Source organism: Tachypleus tridentatus, chromosome 5 (assembly GCF_004210375.1).
Source record: "Tachypleus tridentatus isolate NWPU-2018 chromosome 5, ASM421037v1, whole genome shotgun sequence".
Classification (NCBI taxonomy): domain Eukaryota; kingdom Metazoa; phylum Arthropoda; class Merostomata; order Xiphosura; family Limulidae; genus Tachypleus; species Tachypleus tridentatus.
Genome location: NC_134829.1, coordinates 14754128 through 14771260, shown reverse-complemented (window position 1 = coordinate 14771260; position 17133 = coordinate 14754128). Strand labels below are relative to the sequence as shown.

Here is a 17133-nt window from a genome sequence, read left to right as displayed (position 1 = left end):
AGCTTTTTACTGACTTTGTCCCTCACCACGTACAGGAATCCACAATGAGGGGAGAATCTAATTAACTCCACAAATAAGAAAAACGTGCAAAAAGAAACAAAACTGTAAGATGATTCCAAAAACATTTGTATGAAGTCATCAATAATAAAGTTGATAAGTGAGTCATAGAGAGGCATCTGGCTTACATAAAAGTGGGACTAGATGTAATGAGAATTGAGAAACATCACACACAAAGAACTCTGGGAAGAAATTATGACCAGAAGGAATTTAAGATGTTACAAACCTAATCAACTCCAGCTATTGATAATCCCTTGAACTTGAAACACATTAACCATTTAGGTGTGTATTTTTCAAGTATATTCAGGTTTATAAACATGTTTAATTAGATCAAGTATACCTGTAAAATCATTTTAAGACCAAAATATGCCAGGGTTAATTTGAATCAGTAACTAAGATCATCATCTGTACAGATTAGTCTTTGTCTATTGATTCTGGGTGCTCAATTCACATTTTTAATAGGAAAGTAAATCTGCATTATGTATTCACTAAACAGCAACAGATACATCTAAAAGGTTAAAGTGAATTACCTGCAAACAAAAAAAAAATGAAGTAGCTTTTCTTTAAATATATATATATATATATATATAGCCACACCAAAATAAATAATTGAGCAATGAGAATAATGGTATTGAAGAAGAATATCTCAAAGCAAACCACATCATACATGGCAGTAGACTGAAACTGGATTTAAAGTAAAATAATCCAAGTAGAAGTTCCATCTCACTAATAGAAAATAATATTCAAAAGTTGGGAAGGTATGAAATAAAGATAATATGAAGTATTTAAATACAAAAAGCAACTTTTGAAAAATATCCACAAACCTAAAGTCATTTAAATGAAGAAGTAATTGAAGATTTACAAGCAGAAATAGCCATACTTGACACAACTATCCTCAGGCAAAATTGAAATAGGTTCAATATAGAAAATATATAACTACTTGAAAGAAACATAAATAAGGCCTGCTGAAATGTTGTCAGGATTAGGGCTAGCACTTTAGCAAATGAAACCAACTCTGCAAGCATCTGAACAAAAACATCAGAAGACAGTGGCATCAATACATTGAACTATCACTACTGAAAATCTAAAAATTTTAACCTGCAAGCTATAGACAAATTATGTAAATTAGGCTTCTAATAAACACACAGAATTCTAACATGAGAAAAAATGCATAAGAAAAAAATATCATCATGATGTAAGCAGCTTGACTGTTAATTAAAAAATCTAAATTATGGCAGTAAGACAAAGCTCGTAATATCACCTGATATATACACATTAACTCATGTGGAAGATGGAGTGGAGAATTGGGTAAGTGACATGTGATATAAAAGACAATATGAAATTTTGAGTCACAATATGTTTACAGTATGAGTTCAAACTCAATGACAAAAAGCTCAGTATTTCAGAGCTAACTGAGGCTCAGTTGAAAATAGTTCTAATTTTATTTTTAGTTGAAATAAAGATTGATATTTAACGTGTCTAAAAAAAAATTCAAGATTTTCTTACACAATGCAAACTGCCACCTTAGTAGTGTTTAAATAAACTTACCTATCTCTTGAGGCTCAGAAAGAACTGGATAAATATTTCGTTGATTTCTACCAGGTTCAGAAGACTCTACATAGAAAGATCTTGGTGATCCATCTAGCAGTGAGTCCTGCTTATTAAGTATTTTTCTTTTTGCTTTCCCTAAACAAAAAGGTATTGGACAAATTTAATCTATACCAAAAGTTAAAATGAAGAACTAATCATGTATTAATGATTATTAAAAGTGATAAAAGAATAAAACATAAAAGATGCAAACAACTGAAAACATAGATCAGTAATACAATTTATATCACACAGTATCACTGTACAGTAAGCTTTGTCCATGAAATATTCATTTTCCAATTTAATTGTCAGAAGACAAAAACTATGCCAAAAAACCATTTTTATACAGGCCAAATTTCTCTTATGTTGAAATATTTAGAAAATAAATTGTGAGCTAGAATCCACTAGTGGGAAAATCAACAATCCAATTTTATTATCTAAATTCATCAATGGATCATGTAGGAATACTCATGGTATAATACTGTTTACTAAATTCACCACTGGAACAACAATGGGCCAAGACTATTTACGAATCAAACATTATACAGGGTGTTCGGAAAGTCACTTTGCAGTTTTGTAATCATATTTTATTCAGTCTATTTCAAGCCAGCAACTGATAGCGGTGTTTAGAAACAAAATAAGAAGGATCCAGGCCTGTATTGATGCCAACGGGAGGGGGGGGGTCACTTTCAACATTGTGTATAATTGTCATTCATATTTACCTCCTGTATTCTATATTGAAACATGTCTGTTAATAAATATACAAGTGCACAGTGACTTTCCAAACACCCTGTAGTATCAATGGATCATTGTTGTTTAACATATCTATCAACAAAACATCAATACACCAATGACACAAAAACAAACCACTAGAACAAATATTAATCAGTACTGGCTATTCAATATCATTAGAACATAATGGACTAGGACTGAACATAATCAACTACTGCAACATCTATGCATCAGTATTCACAAAGTTTCCACGTACAACTGTTACATTTATGGAACAATATTTTTTGGAATAACTCTGACGGAAACATTATAAATAACACTAAATTAACCATTGGAACATCTATGCATAAATGCTGTTTATAAAATGCACAATGGAACTCTTCTGTTTTATTAAGTCTACCACAGAAAACTGAATCCCAAATACGTTAAATAATTATACTCGTGAAAAATTTAGGTACCACATTTATGTGCTAAATAAATCCCTCACTAAACTAAGAATGGCATTTTTCTTTTTCTTTTGAACTATGCAACAAATAATCAGTGTCTCACCTAGAAAGCCTTTCAAAGATTGAAGCACATCTTTATCTTCAAAACTATGGACAGAATCGAAATGTTCTTGTAGCTGATTAATAGTTCCAAGATCCTGAAGACATATAGGACATAATAGTCCTTCCCGAACCTCTTCCTCTTCACCCACATGAGATCCCAAAAAAGTGGCCATTTCTTAGATTTATCTCAGTCCACAAAATCTATTACCCATTTCTCCTCATTTGTCACCTGTAACTGGATTATACTTTTTCTGCTTTAATTATTTATAAATGCACAAAAATAGAAATCATAATATTTACCAAGATTATTATTCATACAATATAAAAAGAATATCTAACACCCCATTAAAAAAAAAAAGAGTGAGCACTTCACATAAAACCAGAACAATCTTAAGAGGACTGTAATGAAGTATATCTCTCATAAATTTTGCAAAACCAATGGTTGGTTTGTTGGGTTTTTAGCATTTATTGGCACAAAACAACTGGGCTATCTGTAACAAACAACAGATAAAAAAGTAAAATTATAAAAATACATTAAAAAGAATCATGCTAAAACAAAATCCTATTTTCAAATTAAAAGCTTAAAAGAGTTTAAAAGAATAATGGTCTCTAAACATTTAAAAACACAACTGAGGTGGACAGTGTCACCATCACCAATGACACCAATGCAGAAGTGCATGCAAACAGTTTTGGAGTGAGAAAATTAAAACCATTTGCTGTGGTTCACTTCAGTAAGCAATTGAGGGGAGTCTGTAGCTGCCATTAAATAGACCTCACGCTCAACAACTGACACAAGTTGTGGAAGTCCTTTACATAGAGACTGTTTGCAACTGTAGGGGGGAATTGTCCACTGATGGCATTAATATTTATAAAGAAAAGTGTAACACTCAAGACACAGTCCTGAGAGACTCCAAGTTCCAGTGGAAAAGTGTCAAACCCACATGGAATACCCAGTCCATTAAAAAATGTTTAATAAAAATGGCTAAATGGTCATGCAACTCATACAAGTGGAAGTGTCACAAGATGTGTCACCTTTACACTGTATCATATGCTTTTTCAAGGTAAAAAAAATACAGAAATAAGATGTTGTTGCTTGAGAAAGGCTTCCCTGATTCACATTTTAAGTCGAATCAGACGGTCCATGGTGAAGAGGTGTCATTGGAACCCACAATGAGTGAGTAAGAGGTTGTTTGATCCAAAAACCAAACAAGAAGAGCATTAATCATCCTCTTTACAGTCTTACAGAGACAGCTTATCAAAACAATGTAACAGTAGTTTGAAGGAATCTTTGGATCCTTCCCAGGCTTAGAAAATGAGAGTACAATAGCATGTCACTAAGCATCAAAAAAAAATATTCTCCTGCCAGATCCAGTTAAAAATAATGAGAAGAATAGCAAGAGAAGCAGGAGAGAGATGGTGCACCATCTTATAATGAATATAATCTGGCTCAACTGATGTACTGCCAGACCGATAAAGAACAAGCTTGAGTTTTGCTAATGTGAAGGGTCAACTATAGTCATAGAGACGATCAGCCCAAAAGGTAAGAGGCATTTTGTAGAATGGACAGCAACTGCCTGTTGTGGAGATACAAGTATAGAGGACAATGTTTTGAAAGTCTTCCACCTTCTGTCTTAAGGTCAGTGTGTGTGTAGGTGTTGTCTGTCTTTTAGTGTCCTGGTGGATTGTGGAGAGCATGTTATGATTGGTTGGATTATCACTGTTTCTGATTAGAGGAGAGATTTCCTGTAGATTCAATCAATGACAGCCACAGGTTTCTCACCTCTAATCTGGAATCTCTGTTGAATTGACTTTCAAAATGTCACCCTCTACACTTGTCTTCACAACAGGCAGCTACCATCCATTCTACAAAGTTTCATCATGAATACTCTTCCTAAACAATCTATAAAAGAATAGGTAAGAGACAGTTGCTCTGCTTATGTCATGATAGCTAAGAAGAAAGGAAATGAAGCAGAAGTGCTAGGTGCATGAAAAAAGCTTTCACTGTGAATATTGACAATGTTCTGGAAACCAGCAAGATTGAAAATGGGCAGAAGTATACTGTCCATTGACCTTTTGCATCTTGTCCCATATAACTTTGGAACTGATGGTAGAAGATATGCTAGATGTATATTTAATCCAAGATTCTTTCTGCCTTTGACATTTGACCTTCCGAGCACGTGCATGGGCCTGTTGAAAAGCAATATGGTTGAAGAGTGTGGAATACCTAAGAAAGGTATCCCTAGCTCATTTTTGAGCCTTTCTTGCCATGTGACAGGCAAAAATCCACCAAGGACAAGGATACTGTGGAAAACATGTCAAGATTTTAGGAATACACTGAGCAGCTGCCTGGACAATACAATCAGTCACTGCTGCCACACAGTTATCTATCGATGACTTACAGACATTGGTAGGATCAAGTTCTGAGAGAGCAGTTAAAGAGAACCAATTGACTTGGTCCAACTTCCATCGATGAGCTCGGGTCAGGTAGCATCAACCACCACCAGTCTCTCTCAAAATGAAAGGAAAATGATCACTGGCCCATGGGTTACTGTTAACCCTCCACGAAATGTGAGAGAAAAGTGAAGGGGAAGAGACCGAGAAATTAGTAGCAGTAAAAGACTGACTAGGTGCACGAAAATAAGTATAAGTACCAGTATTGAAGAGAGAAAGGTTGTGATTCAAGAGCATATGCTCTTTGAAACGACACCTCCCATCAATATCAGCACCTCCCCAGTTGGGATTATGTCCATTAAAATCCTCCAGGATTAAAAAGGGAGACAGTAACTGGTCAATGAGGGTATCAAGGTCTGACTGATTATAGGTCTCTTCAGTAGCCAAGTAGAGAAAACAAAATGTGATGATATGACTCAAGAAAACAAATAGTTACAACATCTAAGGATGTATCAAGAGACAAAGACAGGATGTGCACATGCTGATCAATCAGTAGTACCATCCCACCACAAATTTGTTCATCACACAACTTGTAATTTCTGTACAAAGAAAACTGCTGAAGGGTGACCGTACTGAGAGGTTTCAGAAATGTTACCTGTAAGAAAAGACAAATGGGATGGTAAGAATCAATCTAATCCTTAATGTCATCTATATTTCAATGAAAACCCCCATGGTTCCACTGGTTTAGAGTGGCCATTTTTATTTACTTGGAGGAGAATAGGGCAGGAAGGCATTTTGTTTTTGGTTTTTTTTTCTTTATTATACAAAGGTCTGTTGGCCTCCACAGATCTTGCCCTGGGTTGAGTAGGAAGGTCTCTGTCTGTGGACAAAGATTCCAATGAATAAAGGCATAAATGAATGGTCGTTTAACTTTTCAGGGCTGCAGAAGAGGATGGATTCAATGAAACACCCAAACCTGAAGCCAAAAGAAGTGAAATCAGGCAGTCACTGGAATGAGTGGCAGGGACAGATGGAAGTAGACATAGATTCATGGAGAACAAAAGATTCCTCAGATGTTTTGCAAAAGACTCTGCTGGAAGCACAGAGAGATGTCTGCACTCCCACTGTGGCAGTGGAATGAAGTGCAACAGCATGTCCAAGATGAAGTTGAGAGCAATTACTTCTGAGCCTCTGCGAAGGAGACATTAATTATAGTCTTCAAGTGTTGCACCTTTTTCTCTTCCACTAATTTAGGACAAGAAATAGAGTAAGAGGGGTGTGGACCACTACAGTTAACACAGTGTGGTTCCAGTTTGCACTTGTAAACGTAGTCTTTGCCATTACAATGAGCACATATTAAAGAACCACAACATGATGTTTCTAAGTGATTGAACCATAAATGCTGGAAACATCTGAGAAGGTTGGAAGTGCATGACCATACCTTACAGCTCACATAGCCTGCTCTGACTGTGGCAGGAGGATGTGGTAATGTAAATGTCAATATCAGAACATTAGTAGGTACCATAACTCCATCTTTGCGAGTGGAGATTTGTTGCACCACAGAAATACCTTTGCTGGAGAAACAAGTGAGGATCTTTGACTCGGGAATGTTCTTTAAACTCTTCTCAACTATAACTCTTCTAGAGGAAGAATTCAAAGTTCCACTCAATGAGTACATCCCCAATGGGTTTCATTTTCAAGAGGAGTTTGGTATGTTTTGCCAAATAAGGACACTGCACCAATGCGAGAGTTTCATGAGAACTATACCTGAACACCAACATCAGATACAATATCCACAACACTGGTACTCGGTTGACCCTAGCTCAAGTGAACCAGCTGACTGACCCTGGTGGTTGGCTACCCATCTACAGGAAATGAAGGCCAAAGTGGTGTGTTGGAGTTGAACTTCTCAACCACCAGGATCCTCTCCTCCCCTTCATGGGTTGCCATGCATGGCAAACATGGATGGATATTTAGATCCTACAGGATATAAAATGAAAGTACAGAACCTTCTCTGGGACGTTCCCTCACCATGTACAGGCAAAATTAATAGGGCTAATTCATTCACATATAGTATCTTATAACAAACTTAACAGATTTACAATATCCCATAAATAGATAAAATATCCTTTAGCAGGTCTAACAAGTAATTTAATGCATATATTTAACATGGCTAGGTAAAACTATGTAGAATAAACCAAACTTTTTTCAAAATTATACTAAATATGGACAGGTAACACAATGAACAACACATCTAACATCGTTTTTTAAACGTATATTAAACATAACATTCAGATAACAAGTTCATATTTAGTTCAAGATTGTTTCTATGCATCTGCCCTTGAGATATGAAATATTACTTATTTCAAACTCAACTTATTGATAAATCTAAGTAAAACTAAACATGAAAACATATCACACACAAAAACAGACCATTTAGTTCTTTAATGTGGTCTCCATACACTCCCCTAAAGAAAAAGAAGGTAACAAATTAAACCCACCTTTTATTTTTTTAGGAAATCATCAATTCCTCTTTTAAACCCTTTTAAGATGCTAGCCTCCACTATTACCAAAGACAACTAATTTCTCAAGTCATTGACCCTGTGAAGTATATAAAACTACCTCATCTGAAGCACATACTGTCTCTCCAAATCTTAAACTTAGGTTCACTTATCTTATCACCTTTAAAACATAACACAAAACAAACTCCTTTATCATAAACCTCAACAGATCACCTCTTTCCCTTCTTTACTCAAAAGAAACTAACCGATATTGACCTATACCTGTAAGATTACTGCTCCATCTCTTGAATCATTCTTAAAACATTCCTATAAACCTTTTCCAATCAAGTTGATATCAGTTTCTAGATATGCACACCAAATTGTACACAGTTATACTTCAAGAGTTTGTATAGCTAACAGTATCTTTATAAACACTTCTTAAAAGATCAGATTTTAAAACACTTTTTAATTACCATATTACAAGCCATATGTAAATAGCTTTGCTTCAAGGTTCAGCTTACAAAGCAAAACTTCAAATAATTATGTAAAATGTCAAATTTTCAGGTGTCCAAGCTTCAATACAAAGCCAGAATATAATCACGTTCATAGCTACTGAAAGAGGTTATTTTTATGCTCTGAAATTTTATTTATAGCTTTATTTTAACATACTTTTACATTTTTCTTTTCTCAAAACAAATCCTCTTAAAAAATCAATTTTAAGAACTTGTTAGTGATGGTTTAAATTATTATTACATCTGCCATTTCTCACTGTGCTGCAAAATCTTTCACACTCCATTTTGAGACATAATTCAGGCCTGAAAGATTGCATTTCAGTTTGAAGAAAGATTTATCATGAAGCCCAAACTGCCCCAACCCCATAAAAACAAACAAACTACCCAAAGATGTCCTTAAACGTTTCAACCAATAAATTCAAGACACTGCCAAATTCATGTTAAGAGAAGACTTATTATACAGTTTTTTTTGAAATACTATTTATTCAACTAATTCTCTCACCACCTAATTCTTTATTAAGTTAATTTTCTTATCACCTGATTTAACTCTATGCATCAATAAAAAATGTTTGGTTTGTGGTTTGTTTGTATCCAAACATTTCCATAATGCTGACAATCAAGAGATGCTACATGGAAATAGTATCACACATACACAATGCAAAACAATTCAAAATTTTCTTGTGGTGTTATGTTGCTTGTTTTGAATAGCCACCTGGTAATACCTAATAATGAATACTGAGACTGTGAAAGTTTAAAAAAATATTAAAGATTTTTTGGCACTTAACTAAGCCAAAAATCACTCCCAGTCTCATTTATATGAGGCATACACCAATGCTAACATGAGTAAAATGCACTATGTGTGATCCTGTCATGCCAAACAACAGTCCAAAATTCTAGACCATTGTTTCTAGTAACTGCTCCTGATCCAGAACTTTAAATTCACCATAATGGTAAAGGATTTTGTCCCATCGTTTGAAAAACATGAAGTAGTTATATCCTGTTATTTTACATGATAATTGTAAACATGTTAATACTGTTTAGTTAAAAATTGTAAGATGTTGCAGCTTAAATGCCAGGCTATTTAAAACACCCCAACTATTAATGTGTCAGATTATAGTACAGACTCCAAATAAACTAAGAAACAATTCTAAATATATGACATTTTAAAATACTAATTTTAACTTTGGTCATCAGATATAAATATCTGAATGGCAGCATTATTTATAAAGGAAAACTGTCAAAGGAAAAATTTTAAGATTTTAAAAAATGTCCAACACTTGCCTGCATGGGGAAAGAAAATTACAAAACACCCACAGTAGCAGTAGTTCCAACGTGTAATGCAGAAATTTGAACTGCACGAACTGGTAGTACAGCTCCAAGTTTAACAATACTAATAGAACTAGTAGTAGTATTACTAGTAATAATTATATTATTATATTTTTAACAAATACAACAACGCTAGGCATATATTTTATAACATAGGCCACGTTTTAAATGAACTGTTTATGCATTTTCATTTCAGCTCCAAACATACAGTATGATACACTCAGAATCGGACTGAGATTATAGTTTATATGTGTTGGGAAATTTTACGTTTCAAAAATAACAAGTTATATATTAAATTATCAAAACTGTATGTTCACCAAAGTAACTTGGTTATAATATAAATACATTGTACGAGAAAACAGTCACCCTTGTCGTTATATGTTCAGTTCAGTGCTGTTCTATAACTTTTAAGCTGCAAACAGAAAACGCCCACATACTACACCCGTCATATGCTCATACCCAAAAATTAAAGTGCACAGTTATCCCACTAGGGAGTACATATAGTAGTTAATTTATATTATTTTCACATTAAAATGATTGATCCTGCGATTTCAAAAATTGTACATAATGTCAGTTCGTTTTATATATGACCAATTGTATAGGTAAAAATTAAAACGCCATATTTTTCAACAAACACCAGTTTTATTATTCAAAATATGCTCCATTTGCTGCAATAGTTTTTGTTTTCTTTTTCCCAATGAGGTAATAAAATATCCCATCTTTATTGTTTGTTTTGTTTTGAAGATAATAAACTCTTCAAAGGCTTCGACAATAGTATCCTAATTCGTAAGTGTTTTGTTCCAGAAAAACAGTTACAAGTGCCGAAAAAGGTGATAATCATTTAGATATATGTCAGGTGAATATGATGGATGCTCCAAAAATTTGTATTTCAATTCTCTTAATTTTGAAATGGAGATTTGTGAGGTATGGGGTCTAGCGTTATCTTGAAGCAGAATCAGTTCATGTCTATTCACCAACGATGGCTGTTTGGTGGTTAACTTTCGAAGCATTTTATCAATTTGTTGGTAGTGAGATCGTGGTGTAATTGTTTCACCTGATTGCTTTGTTTTGGAATTTCGCACAAAGCTACTCAAGGGCTATCTGTGCTAGCCGTCCCTAATTTAGCAGTGTAAGACCAGAGGGAAGGCAGCTAGTCATCACCACCCACCGCCAACTCTTGGGCTACTCTTTTACCAACGAATAGTGGGATTGACCGTCACATTATACACCCCCACGGCTGGGAGGGCGAGCATGTTTAGCGCGACGCGGGCGCGAACCCGCGACCCTCGGATTACGAGTCGCACGCCTTACCCGCTAGGCCATGCCGGGCCACCACCTGATTGCAAAAAGGAGTAATAGATAATTTCATCTCAATCTATGGTGACGAGGAAACCCACTTATAGAGAAAATTATATATGTATGCTGGTATGGGTAGAGAAAGCACTATGCAGACCACTCTATTGTCACCATAACCTTTTTGGGTCCAAGAGTAGTTTCGGCGCAAATCTTGGAAGTTCATCTATATCAGGGGTTCCCAACCGGTGGGTCACGACCACCCAGGGAGTCGCGTAGCCTTGTTAGAAGTAGCTTGGGATAACATTAATTTTATTTCATCAATTACATTTTCATGCTCTTACATTTTTTTTTGTTTCGGTGCAAAGCAAAACGTGTGCTACGTTAGTTCAATGTCATTAGGTGATATTATGGGTGTATGTTATGCGTGCCTGTGAGTGAATGTGCCTGTGTGAATGTGTATGTGTCTGCAAATGTATGTATGTGTGTACTATTGAGTGGCGAGTATGTGAGTGCGCGCGCATGTACGTATGCTTGTGTGTCTGTTTAGTTGTGATTTAGTGTGTGTGTGCTCGCTGTCGACACGTGAGTCACATGTCCGTTGCTGATTGGTGGATGACGAATCGCGCGACTGGCCACGCTCCCTTCCCTCCCAATACTTATCCCATCATTACTCTACCTGCACCCCCCACAAGTAGTCAGTGTAAGATCTACAGCTGCCAAAGCGTTCATTATTCAACATTTTTATTTTATTTTAACAAGGAGATAAGTAAGCAGTAGAGGTGAGTTGTGTCCATGGCTAAACGGCGCAGATACTCTAAATGCTACCTCAACATTGGCTTCACCACTGTGCTCGCCAACGACGGCATCGAGAAACCACAGTGTGTTTTGTGCCATGCTGTCCTGAGTGCAGAGTCAATGAAACCATCAAAACTCAAGCGTCATCTCGAGACGAAACATCCAGAACACGCAAAGAAGGGTTTTGATTTCTTCAAACGGCATGAACGGTGTCTTAAAAGCCAAAGAATCTATAGAAGTGGGTCGTTTCAGCAGCAGAGTGCAGCCGTAGTGGAAGCTTCATATGAGATTGCATTCGAAATTGCTAAACAAAAAAGCCTCACACGATTGGAGAAACACTTTTTAAACCCTGCATGATGAAAGCAGTAAATCTTATTCTTGGAGAAGCCAGTGCAAAGAAGATGCAGCAAGTATCCCTGTCAAATAATACCATACAGAGGCGCATTTCTAAAGTGTCTATGGATGTGAAGGAACAGGTTTTGACTGAAATCAAGGGTTCCCCTTTATTCTCCTTTCAGCTTGACGAGTCAACAGATGTAAGTTCATGTTCGCAGTTGCTTGTCTTCGTGAGATACATTAGTTCAGGTGACATCAAAGACGAATTCTTATTCTGCAGTGCACTTGAAATCACAACAAAAGCTGATGATGTCCTGGAAATAGTTTCAACTTTTTTTCCAGACGAAGATCTTCAATGGGAAAACGTGTGTGGGGTTTGTACGGATGGAGCACCGGCTATGCTGGGATCGAAATCAGGATTCCAGTCGAGAGTGAAGAAGCTAGCACCTCAAGCAAAGGGCATCCACTGCATGATTCACCAATATGCTCTCGCCAGTAAGACTTTCCCTGCCTCTCTGCAAGAAGTGCTTGAATCTGTAATCAAAATTGTAAATTATGTGAAGACTTGAGCACTCAACACTCGCCTATTCAAAGAACTATGCAAAGACATGAATGCTAACCACGAAGTCCTTCTCTTCTACACAGCAGTACGTTGGTTGTCGAAAGGAAACGTTATTAATCGTGTCTTTGAAATGAAAGATGACATAAAGCTATTCCTGGAGACTCAAGGAAGGAAAGATCTTGTAGCTCACTTCGAAGATGAAGCATGGAATAAAATGGTTGCGTACCTGGCCGACATTTTTTACCAGCTGAACAAGCTCAATTTGAAGCTTAAAGGAAGGGAAACACATGTTCTCCTTTTTCAAGATAATCTTCGGGCCTTTGTTTCCAAACTGCAGAACTAGCGTTGGAAAACCAATCTTGGAAACATCGCTTTGTTTGAAAAACTTTGTGGAGTGACGGATGAGTTTCAGATCCAACTGGATCAGTTCCTCAAGGATGAGATTACCGAACATCTTCAGTCTCTAGAAAAGGAAGTCAAGCGTTACTTCCCTGAGCTATCACAGGAACAGGAGGCCCTGGTAAGGAACCCATTTTGTACTGAACTTGATGTATCCAGCATCCCAGATGATATCCAAGATGAATTTCTGGATCTAAGGAACGACTCTTCAGCTCGTGATCTCTTCAAGGTGAAATCCGTGACTCAGTTCTGGTGCGCTATGTATCAGTCATACTCCAAAGTCAGCATGATAGCTTTACGCGTCCTTGTTCCATTTGCTTCTATCTACTTGTGTGAGGCAGGATTTTCCACTCTTGTCAATATAAAAACAAAAAATAGGAACAGATTGGATGTTGGAGATGACATGAGACTGGCTCTAAGAAACGCTCGGCCACGAATTTCAAAGCTTACTGCTGAAATGCAACATCAGGCATCTCACTAGCTGGGTTGGATAGCTGTTCAAACCTATTTTAATATTATTTTAAGAAATATATGTTCTTTTTGTGAATTCAGGTTGGACCAATGTGATTTAATTTGCTAACAAATAATTACAGAATTTTTAAATATTTATTTAGATGTTTCTTTCCCTCTCCTTCACAGAAAATAAAAAAAATTAAGCTGCTGATAGTAAGCCCTAAGTAGGGGGTCACATGGGTTTCAAACTTTTAGGTAAGGGGTCGCGAGTGCCAAAAGGTTGGGAACCCCTGATCTATATCTAACCATTGTCCTGATCTCTTCCGGTTGTCATATAGGGTCCACTTCTCGTTGCAGGTAATGATTCACTTCAAGAATGACTCTCTTCTTCCTAATCAAGTTTCTCGATTGCAGCCAAGTGACGAGAAACAGTTACACTGGAAACTTCTAAGTCTACTGCAAGTGTCCAAACTGTCGTTTGTGGGTTAGCTTCCTCAATAGCTTTTAATCTTTCTTCATTTACAACAGATTGAGCCCTTCATTTGGGTCATTCTTGAGGTTCATATCACCAGAACAAAATTTATTGAACTAGCTCCAAAAGTCCGTTGATAATGGTTCCTTATCCAAAAACCAAACTGATGTTTTTAGCAGCCTCGGCTGCATTTTTTTCCCAATTTGAACTCATACAAATGAGTAGTTTCAATTCTATTGAAGACATCATCTTGTATAGGGTTCCAAAGAAACTCAAAAACAATTATAATAAAACTTGCTATGACAAACAAATGAAAAGCACAGCACTATTGTTAATACTGAATAGCATACAGTCAAATTACTGTATCCAACTTATCCTAATCACAGTCACTCTTCAACGACGAAAGCCAACCATTTCACCTGAAACGACCTAATATCAAAAATGTCAATGAAGATATTAAATGATCAAAAATGAAAACAAAAATCAAGGAAAGATTTTGTTGGAATCCATAATTTTGTGAAGATGACTTTCTGAAACAATAGAAAATAAGATGTACGAAAATATAATTTGTTTTACACTATCTTTATTAATGCGTTATAATATGACGGTCAGTCCCACTATTCGTTGGTAAAAGAGTAGCCCAAGAGTTGGCGGTGGGTGGTGATGACTAGTGCCTTCCCTCTAGTCTTACACTGCTAAATTAGGGACGGCTAGCGCAGATAGCCCTCGAGTAGCTTTGTGCGAAATTCCAAAACAAACAAACAAAAAACAAATCTCGTGTTCTTACCAATCAAATTACATAATTAGGCCTAGATGTAGGCTTTTTCAGTAGCCGAAATGTACATCTTTAATATAAGCGTGCTTCTAAGTTTTTCGATCTAAGTAATAGTTCGTAAGTATCAATCAGTCAGTAGGCCTAAGTATACATGCAAGTATCGTGGCAACAAGATTACTCTGTGACTGCACGTTTACAGCTTTCAGGTTCGCATAATCAGAGATTACCAATTTGCAAATTGAACAGTCCACATAAATGGTTGCAAAAATCATCCCCCCTATCAGTTGTAAAAAATTTACGTCCCTGCCCACACTCTCTGATACCTTCTCTTCATTTCCCTGACGTCTTAATGACACCTTTGCTTTTGTTCTTTGCTGAAAGTACCGAAAGTTTTAAGGAACTAGTCAGTGTATTGGTGTAAAAAATAAACTTTCAAGCTCATATTACAAACCACCTTTTTGAATTTATCGAGCATATTATTAACAATATTTTCGTAATTTGTGTACTTGTTTCCTAAAAATTTATTAATAACATCTTTAAGGGCAATTCACTCTTCTTTTTCAAACTTTCCTCACTGTTCTTTCGAACTGTTCATCCAATTTCAAGTTCTTAAGCTGAGGCCTAACAAAAATCTCTTATTTCAGTGCCCTACTGGAAGAGCTGGAAATTGCCCACAAAGGTACTTGAAACAGTCGCCATTTTTGTCTAAGGCCTTTACAAGTTGCTTCACAAAACCCGGTTCTGTGTGAAATGGAGGTAAAAGTACTTTATTTGTGTCAATTAAACTTTTACACTCTATGTTTTCAAGCCTGTTATCAGACTCACTCTGTGTAATAATTGCTACGTTATCCAATGTTGATTTCGTGCCCTGCTGTCCCATTCACACACAAGAAACGTGGAAACTTTAACTGGATTGTTGATCCAAAAACATACAAAGGATTTTTAAGACTCCACAAATTAGCCAACCACGTTTTTTGTTGTTTTTTTTTTTGTATTTGCCTTTATTAACCGAAAGTTTAAATTAGCAATAGAAACAGATGCATATAGATAACCATTGTGAAAAAAAACAACACCTTTTAGACTTATTTTGGAGGAATCAATGAACAATCGCCACTCACTTGGTTCATAGACTGCAGCTCCTAGCATTGATATTAATTCAGCAATAACCAGGACTGTGTTTGGCTAAGCCCAAGTAGAAAGTTAACAACCAGCTATTGTTATGGAATAGAAATAAGAAACAATCACGCTAGTTTTCCATGAGAAAGCAGGGCTGTAAACCACAGAATGTATGCTGCAAAAATATCTCCTCATAAACTATATATATATATTGGAATCACAGTGAGGCTTCTGCCTGTACATCATCCAGTACAGAAAGAACAAATTATCTGCTTCTCTTATGGACTTATTGGGTACTGGTAAAAGAACTTCTTACTTTACAACATCACAAAAGAAAAGTGTCACTGGCTACAGAAGTTGCCCAGCAGATGACTAACAACCCAAAAGTATTTTGTTGAGTAGGAAAGTATGCAATAGCCAAGGGCATTGATACTAGCCATTGGATCAGCAGGTTAGAGGAGACCATAAACAAATTATAGATGCTTTGAAAAATGCTAGATAAAACTGAAAGATCCCAATTCAGACTAAACCAATGGCTTGGAAAAACATAGCAGCGAGTTTGTGCATTGCTTGATATGTGCCAATAAGAGTGAAAAGATGAATGCCTGGTAAATAAAGACATGGTAAGAACTATTTTCAACCTTGTGATCTTCTCAGTCCACTGAGTGAGACTACCATTAAATGGACTGTTTGTTTGTTTTTTAAATTTTGCGCAAAGCTACTCGAGGGCTGTCTGCATTGGCCATCCATAATTTTGCAGTGTAAGGCTAGAGGGAAGGCAGCTAGTCATCACCACCCACCACCAAATCGTGGGTTACTCTTTTACCAACGAATAGCGGGAGTGACTGTCACATTATAACGCCTCCATGGCTGAAAGGGCGAGCATGTTTGGTGTGATATGGATTCGAATCTGCGATCCTCGAATATTGAGTCAAGTGCCTTAACTACCTGGCCATGCCAGTGAGATTGACTAACACATGATAACGCCCCCAATGGCTGAAAGAGCGAGCATGTTTGGTTTAATGGGGATTTGAACCCGTGACCCTCAGATTACGAGTCGAATGTCTTAACCACTTGGCCATGCCAGGCCCTTATTTGATGGAACGCTAGTTGAAAACATTTTTTTCTGTTACTTGCATAAACCTTTAGACAAGTGTGATTTTATATATAGCAAGACGTTTGTTTATTCCTTAATTATATTATTATAGTTTTAATATACAGATTGAATAATTATCAAGGTATTTTTATTTTCATGTGTCTCTTTAAAGAAGGTAA

At 36.3% G+C, this 17133-nt stretch overlaps 1 protein-coding gene across 6 annotated transcripts in view; it reads right to left on the bottom strand.

Annotated features, from left to right (window-relative positions):
* The window catches only part of Rbsn-5 (Rabenosyn-5), a 43739-nt gene extending 33619 nt beyond the window's left edge, over positions 1-10120 (bottom strand). The window contains exons 1-4 of one of the 6 annotated variants that reach the window (XM_076501366.1): positions 9610-9743; positions 7817-7916; positions 2926-3159; positions 1606-1743 (exon numbers count right to left, since the gene is read on the bottom strand). In XM_076501366.1, coding sequence (XP_076357481.1) covers positions 1606-1743; positions 2926-3097 — 310 coding nt within the window. In that variant the 5' untranslated portion in view covers positions 3098-3159; positions 7817-7916; positions 9610-9743. Of the gene's footprint in view, positions 1-1605; positions 1744-2925; positions 3160-7816; positions 7926-9609 lie in introns of those variants that run through there. The other 5 variants (XM_076501365.1, XM_076501364.1, XM_076501368.1 and 2 more) reach the window with 5 other exon arrangements.
* Between the last annotated feature and the right edge of the window lie 7013 nt (positions 10121-17133).